This window comes from Bombyx mori, chromosome 1, assembly GCF_030269925.1.
Source record: "Bombyx mori chromosome 1, ASM3026992v2".
Taxonomy (NCBI): domain Eukaryota; kingdom Metazoa; phylum Arthropoda; class Insecta; order Lepidoptera; family Bombycidae; genus Bombyx; species Bombyx mori.
The window spans coordinates 4,294,906-4,303,376 of NC_085107.1; the positions used below are offsets into that span (position 1 = coordinate 4,294,906).

The following is an 8,471-nucleotide window of genomic DNA, read 5'->3' on the forward strand; positions in this document are numbered from 1 at the left end:
TTAACTTGAAAGCCATAAGTGTACATACTGATTCTAAAATTGCTTAAATGGTATTGGAACATTTTCATTTATAGCATTTTTATTTATGTAATACATAACAACATAAACGTAATTTTCTAAAGAGTTTTTGGTTGTTTAATATATTAAATTTCCCTTACAACAAACAAGTTAAACATTTATATAACCAATGTCTATTATGTATTTTTATTTTAGTTGAATAGATCTGCTTTCATAAATTGTAAATATAGACATAAAACAAAGTACAATACATAGCATGCTAATTATTAAATTAATTAATCAAATATAACATTTTGACGCGGGTGTCACTTATTTATTAATATATGATTATTATTATTAAGATATGTTTAAACAGAATTAACGATTAAAAAGATAACAGCTTAACAAGAAATCTCTACAAATAATTTACTAAAAAACGAAACATAATTAGTAACATATTTAATTTTGTCATATTAGAAGTGTACTGTATATACTAAGGTAATATTATTATTATCACATTATTTATGTTTGCATTTTGTGTTTGTAAGCCTCTTGCTATGCTACTGTCGTTGCCAGGTCAGTCGTCCACAACAACTACTAAGAAAAAACTTTAAAACATTTAGATGCGCTAATGAGAATTTAGAGATTTCTCTAGTATCTCCTACGTTTACCAAAAGGTCTGTATCGCCTTCGACGATTCCTTGTTGCCACCGGTCGGGAGCATGATGGCTCTTCGTCTGAATCGCTCCGCGATGAAGAAGTTAGCGGTTTTGGTGGCAAATGCGACCGGACTCTCCCGAATGTTTTCGAGATCGCCGGCCTGTAAACCGCCTCGAAGAGGATTTTATTTCATTTACAAAACATAGACTTCCTTGTAAACTCAACGCTGCTTTGGTAAGCATATTGGATTTCCTGAAACAAAAAGAAAAAAAAACGATTTAAAAACATATTCACAAAAATGTTCCTTAATAATAATAAAATTTTATTATAATTTATTCTAATATTATTCAATCGTTAACATGTATGAATCAATATAATTATACTGGTTCTAGTGTTTATTTAAACCCAGAATAGGGCTGGATATCATCTGTTTACGCTATCTGCAATGGATAATTAGCATTGATGTTTTTGAACGTAACTGAGAGCGCATCGATGTAGTCCCGCCCCTTTCCCCTCCTATATCAATGACACTTTTAAAATTGAATTTGAATCGTGCGCATCAAAATTGTGCGATCGCGAAAAAGTGGTGAATATTGAGTGCAGCTAAGTAAGTACTTAAAAAACTGAAAGCTTTTCATCAAGAACAAAGAAAGAAGACAGGAGTGGCCACTCCATGAAGATAGTGCTACAAATATTATCACTACAAAGACACAGACTTTCGGTGAGTTCCTAAAAATATTACCTACTACCAAAATATCATATCGATTGCGCTCAAAAATATAAAATTAAAAGAACCAAGCCCAAACATATTTGGTCCTTCGAGCCGGATATTTAACAATAATTTAACCGTTGCACATAGATTGAGCGGCTACCCCCAACTTGAAAAAACTATTAATAGGTGAACATTTTATTTAAATTTCTTTGTTACTACTTAGTTAAAATGGCTACTACTTCTAAATCTCAATCACTTTTTGATCGTAATGTACGTAAGATGCGTAGTAAAATTAATGCATATTTCTCTCGAGTACAGTCCATTTATGACAGTATCACTAAAATAAATGAGAGCAATGTGGATGTATTTATGTCGAATGCTAGTACTTTAGATATGATGCGTACCGAATTCATAAAGTCACTGGACGATCTTAATGATTTATTAGCATCAAATGAAGACGCCACAGAACCCAATTACGAGTCAATGGTGGCGTTTGATGAGCTATTTTCTCGCATAAAATATAAATATTCGGAACTAATGTCGTTGCGTCACAATACGCAAAATACGGCGAACACTGTTGTTGGTGAGAATAAAATTGAGACCTACCGACAGTGTCCGAAATTACCGCGATTAGAATTATGTCCGTTTAATGGTGAACTTCAAAATTGGCCTATATTTTATGAAACATTTAAATCCATAATCCATGAAAATCAAAGTTTATCTGATAGTGAAAAAATTCAGTATTTAATCGGTAAACTGACTGGTAATGCTCAATTAATTTGTCAAGGGTTTATGCCCACTGCTGAAAATTATTCAGTTTTATGGCAAACATTAGTGAATAAATATAATGATAAGCGAGTCTTGGCGGCGTCATATTTTGATACGTTATTGAATCTTCCAGTAGCTAACGATGCCGATCCGATTAGCTTAGAAAATTACATAGACAAATATTCTTCGTTAGTAAGCTCGTTAAAACAATTAAAACTAGAATGTCTTGAAGATTTTATTTTTGTTCATTTAGGTTGTAAGAAGATTAGTTTAGAATTAATTAAATCATTCGAAATGAACTACTCTGATTCTGATAAACTACCCACTTGTACTCAATTTATAAATTATATTCGTAATCAGTCCCATATTTTACAACGTGCTTATAATATATCGAATAACAATAGTATTCGAATAAATAAATATAATTCTCAACAAAGTAATTCAAACAAACCTCGTAATATAAGAAATAATAATGTGAAAACATTTGTTGTACACGAACAGAAGAGATGCATATTCTGTGGTGTCGCGGAGTACCATCAGTTAAAAAATTGTTCTAAGTTTAAATCAATTACACCGAAGGAACGGTTTTCTTTCATCAAAACCAACCGATTTTGTGTCAATTGCTTAAGTACCAGTCACACAGTTCGAAATTGTACGTCAAATGAAAAATGTAGTTCATGTTCACGTAGTCATCATTCGCTGTTACATTTTATTACAAAAGGTGATTCGGGTGAAGTACCGAAATCAGTAGACATTGCCACCCACACTGACGGAGATCAAGACAACGCTATGCCAGATTCACTGTGCGCATGCGCATTGGAACAGCAGTGTTTTAAGACGGTATGTAATCAACAGCCCACTAAAACTATATTGCTTGGTACAGCGATATGCAATATTATGGATAATTCGGGTACGTTCTTGAGTACTGCCCGAATATTGGTAGATGGTGCATCGCAACGAGATCTGATTACTCTTGAATTTTGTAAGAGACTTAATTTATCAATTTATCCTTCCGAAACAAAGCAAGTGTGCGGAGTGGGTGATGTGAAAAATTCCATTGAAGGATATTGTTGTCTAACACTTTGCTCTTGTACTGAAGAATCAGTGCGTATTACAATACAACCTCTGGTAATCAATAAAATTACAGGTGAACTTCCTACCTCAAAGATCGATACTTCAAGTCTTAATTATCTAAAACACATTAAGCTAGCTGATGACAGATTCTCACAGCCTAGTGGTATAGATTTGATTGTGGGTTCCGATGTATTCTCTCGAATTTTACGACCTCATATAATTTCTAGGGCCCCCGGTGAACCTGTAGCAATTGAGACTTCATTAGGTTACATAATAGTCGGCCAGGCACCGGTATTAGCTCCCTCGATAGATAATTCATACTATACACATTGCACCTTTGGTGAGGACAATTTGGATAATGAGAATAATGTTTGTATTGGTAATTTTTTGAAATTAGAGGATATTCCAGACGTCAAGACATACACGGAACAGGAAGAGGAGTGTGAAAGCCTTTATAGACAAACGACTACTCGTGATAGCTTAGGTCGTTACATTGTCTCGTTACCATTCAAAGATACTCCTAGTAAGCTGGGTGACTCATTGCAAGCATCAATGCGTGGATATCTTTCATTGGAACGTAAGCTGCTATTGGAACCCGAAATGAGACAAGAATACGATAAAGTCATTAAGGACTATTTAGAAAAGGGATATTTAAACCCATGTTCTAGAAATATAAATGAGTCCTCACTCCAGTATGTTATTCCCCATCACGGCATCGTTCGAAAGGATAAAAGTACAACAAAATTACGGGTAGTATTGGATGGCAGTATGAAATCATCATCGGGACTGGCACTGAATGATATATTACAAGTCGGACCGAATTTGCAAAACGACCTTTTTAGAATAATTTTAAATTTCAGACTTTTTAATGTAGCGATTAGTGCTGACATTAGGCAAATGTACTTGAGGATTTTAGTAAAGGACGAAGATAGGAAATTCCTGAGAATGTTGTATCGCTTTGATCCAAGCGAGGAGATAAAACTATACGAATTCACACGTGTGCCATTCGGTTTGTGTTGTAGTCCGTTCCTTGCGATCAGGACTGTGCGCCAGTTAGTGACGGACGAGGGATCACAATTTCCTCTCGCGGCTCCAGTAGCTGACAGTGACGTTTTCACTGACGATTTGGCTACTTCCTGTGCGAATGAAGAAACAGCGGTCGAACTTTCTAATCAACTTATTAAAATGTTTCATGCTGGTGGTTTTGATTTGGTAAAGTTTTCAAGTAACTCACCAGAGGTTCTTTCTAAGATACCCTCTTCACATAGAGAATTCGAAGTTATAGAATTTAGTCCAGATAGCTATTTAAAAATACTGGGACTAAACTGGCTTCCAGCCGAAGACGTATTCACATTCACAGTAAATTTACGGAACCGCGAATGTACTAAAAGAAATATTTTATCAGTTATAGCAAGAATATGGGACTTAATGGGATTCGTAGCTCCTGTTACACTATGGGCCAAGCTCATCATTAAGTCACTATGGGCTAATAATATAGATTGGGATGAAACTCCTCGCCCTGAAATTGTAGCAGCTTGGCATCGATTCGTGTCTGAGTTGCCAATATTGGAAAATGTTAGAATACCACGACATACTGGCATTGTTATAGAGTGCATAGTTAGCTTATTGGGATTTGCTGATGCATCTGAAAAGGCCTATGGAGGTGTCGTTTATTTACATGTTTATTTTCCACAAACAAATAAGTTCACTATTACGCTTGTTTGTGCCAAATCCAGAGTAGCGCCGTTACGATGCGTGTCATTGGCAAGACTAGAATTATGCGGTAACTTGATTCTCGCAAAGTTGATGAGAGCAATTATTGACAGCTATTCTCATCGCTGTAAAATAAGTAATGTATTTGCCTTTACGGATAGCACCGTGGCTTTGGCATGGATTCACTCATCACCGGCTAGATGGCATACGTTTGTAGCCAACCGAGTAACAAAGATACAGGATGAAATACACCCCAGAAACTTTTATTTTGTATCGGGTAAAGAGAATCCAGCAGACTGTCTTTCACGCGGCTTAACACCATCACAATTGATGGAGCATCCTCTTTGGTTCAGTGGACCCCGATTTGCTCATCTACCCATTTCAGATTGGCCAGTTAAGAATTTTGATGCCACATCGATGACTGATATTCCAGAAATGAAACCAGCTATCATGCTATTCACAACTGATGATGCACGGAATGACAATATATTATACACGCTTGCATGTCGTATTTCATCATGGCCCAAGCTGGTCCGTATTGTACTTTATGTTCTCCGGTTTATTAAATTGGTACCGAGTAAATTTGATATTTCCCATTTAAAGGTGGCCGAAACGAATATCATCAAGGCTGTACAGCGAGTTCACTTTGATAAAGAACTTAAGAATGTGAAGTCTGGCAAAATATTACCGTCTGCATTTCAACGGCTCAGAGCCTTTGTTCACGAAGGTATCTTTCGTGTTGGCGGGCGATTGGAGAATGCTCACTTGGAATTTGATAGTCAGCACCCTATTTTACTTCCCGCTCGTGACCATGTAGTGAACCTTTTGATAGACTATTATCACAAAAAGTATTTGCACACCGGACCGCAGCTCTTAATGTCTCTGATACGCCAAAACTACTGGATTCTCTCTGCTCGGAATATAATAAGAAAGCGAGTACAGCAGTGTAATATATGTTATAGAGCAAATCCCCGAAACCAATGTCCATTGATGGCTGATTTACCTGCTTGTAGAGTTCAAGAAACAAAGGCCTTTTATCACACTGGTATAGATTACGCTGGCCCATTACGTATTATTCCCTACAGGCGACGTGGTGTTCGTAGTCAAAAGGCGTATATTTGTCTGTTCATTTGTCTAGTTACCAAGGCAGTTCACCTAGAACTCTCAACGGACTTGAGCACAGCAGCTTTCCTGAATGCCTTCAAACGCTTCATTGCGCGGCGTGGTCCAATCAAAGTAGTCTATACCGACTGTGGAACAAACTTTTTGGGAACTCACTCATATCTCAAGGAAATGTATAAATTGATTTCCTCTGAGCAGTATGCAGATAAATTTGCAAATGAATTGCGTGATAATAATATAGATTGGAAATTTAACCCACCATCAGCCCCTCATTTTGGCGGTATATGGGAGGGTAATATTCGGAGCGTTAAAACTCATCTTAATAAAATAGTTGGTAATCAGCTTCTCACTTTTGAAGAAATGTTGACTACACTTGCTCAAATTGAAGCATTATTAAATTCGCGACCTCTATCAGTTTTGAGTTCAGATCCATGTGACCCTCAAGCTCTTACTCCTGCACATTTTATAAACTTAACACCATTAAAATCACTACCTTCAGAAACGATAACGGAACATTCTAATCTCATCCAAAGGAAACGTATTGTAGACAGTTTGGTCCAGTCTTTTTGGAAAAGATGGAAACTTGAATATCTTAATACATTACAAGTTCGTAATAAATGGAAAAAAGATAGCACTCCTATTAAAACTGGCACAGTTGTACTGCTTCAATCTGAAAATAGTGCTCCTCTTAATTGGCCATTGGGTATAATAGAGGAAACTTTTCCGGGTCGTGATGGAGTTGTAAGGGTGGTTAACGTTAGAACGAAAACTGGTACTTATCGTAGACCTGTTGTTAAGGTTTATCCTTTACCAACACAGTAGTGGTTCGATATAATTCTACATACATACAGTCCACAAAATCTAATGAAATATAATTAAGTAGTAATTTAATAGTCTAATTGAATAATAAAAGTAATAAGTCTAAGATAATAAGATAATTTATAATGTAGGTTTCATATATTATTATAGTGTTTAACTTTGAAAGAGCTTTACTCTCTCAAACTGGGGGGCATGTTTACGCTATCTGCAATGGATAATTAGCATTGATGTTTTTGAACGTAACTGAGAGCGCATCGATGTAGTCCCGCCCCTTTCCCCTCCTATATCAATGACACTTTTAAAATTGAATTTGAATCGTGCGCATCAAAATTGTGCGATCGCGAAAAAGTGGTGAATATTGAGTGCAGCTAAGTAAGTACTTAAAAAACTGAAAGCTTTTCATCAAGAACAAAGAAAGAAGACAGGAGTGGCCACTCCATGAAGATAGTGCTACAAATATTATCACTACAAAGACACAGACTTTCGGTGAGTTCCTAAAAATATTACCTACTACCAAAATATCATATCGATTGCGCTCAAAAATATAAAATTAAAAGAACCAAGCCCAAACATCATCAGTTTAACTTAGATTGACATTTTATGCCGCCTAATTACGTACATCGCTAGCATTATTCCGCCGCATCACCAGCGCTCGATTTTAAAAAGAAGTTCTCTAATGCAAAACTATAATTACGTATCTCGAGAATAATTCTTTCTCATTATTGATAAAAATGTTTCATTATTGTTTTAATGCTGAGGTCTAAATACGCAGCTATCTTAGAGGCAGATTAAGCCGCATCAGCCTCTACAATCGTTATTAAGTCGCCGTCGTCGTCGAACAGTTTTCTGGCGTCCACAGAAAAAATCTAGACCAGAGAAAATAGCGTTTAAGCTAATTGGGTTCACTTGTAATCTCTCTATATATACGTCATTGAAGCTACTATTCGTCAGCGCTGTAATGTCGCCACGACCTCATATTTCATCAATGTCACACCACCGAAATATAGATATTAGTTGAATTGTATTACAATTACATATAAGAAAAAATAGATATTTTTCCTTTAATTAGCCTAAAAGTGAACTTGGTTCTTATGAGTATTTAAAACTATAGAACGGTAAGCTTCGTAGTTAGAGATATATTATTTGTCGTGATAAATTTATGTAATGAATACAAAATAGTTTCTAATTACTTACGATAACACTTCCAAGAATGTTATAATTTTGTAAAATACGAATGGCTTTTTGCGCGTTTTCAGCTTTTTTATAGATAACAAAAGCCCCACCTCGCTCGAGATTATTGTCGAGCACGATCACTTCAGCAAGTTTACCGATTATACCAAATAGCCTAATTAATTCGGCTAAATGCTCCTTGGCTCCAACTAATGGGCTCAAATTTGATATAAATAAGATTTTGTTATTTGCTTCATCTACAAAAAGAAAAACAAGTTTTATATTATATTTTCGAGCACAAAGTTGGATTCTCAAAGCCATTAGTGCATTCCATTTTTTTTTTTCGATGATGCGTCTGAAGAAATTCTTTTACAATTTGCTGACGGAGAAATTTATTTGATGCCAATTTTTTTGTTGTTGTTGTTTTGTTTTAAAC

General features: G+C 35.7%; 1 protein-coding gene across 1 annotated transcript; it reads left to right on the forward strand.

Moving 5' to 3' along the window:
- The first annotated feature begins 1,597 nt into the window (after positions 1–1,597).
- On the forward strand, positions 1,598–6,868 carry LOC119628907 (uncharacterized). The gene is made up of 3 exons (XM_038012988.1): positions 1,598–2,132; positions 2,859–2,940; positions 3,439–6,868. The coding sequence occupies exons 1-3, from the start codon at positions 1,598–1,600 to the stop codon at positions 6,866–6,868; spliced, it is 4,047 nt and encodes a 1,348-aa protein (XP_037868916.1).
- The last annotated feature ends 1,603 nt before the right edge of the window (positions 6,869–8,471 follow it).

Coding starts and splice junctions, on each gene's coding strand:
- LOC119628907 (XM_038012988.1), top strand. CDS start 1,598: ATGGCTACTACTTCTAAATCTCAATCACTTTTTGATCGTAATGTACGT. Junction 2,133..2,858: donor TTTAATCGGTAAACTGACTG/GTAATGCTCAAT, acceptor TTATTACAAAAG/GTGATTCGGGTGAAGTACCG. Junction 2,941..3,438: donor AACGCTATGCCAGATTCACT/GTGCGCATGCGC, acceptor TATAATTTCTAG/GGCCCCCGGTGAACCTGTAG.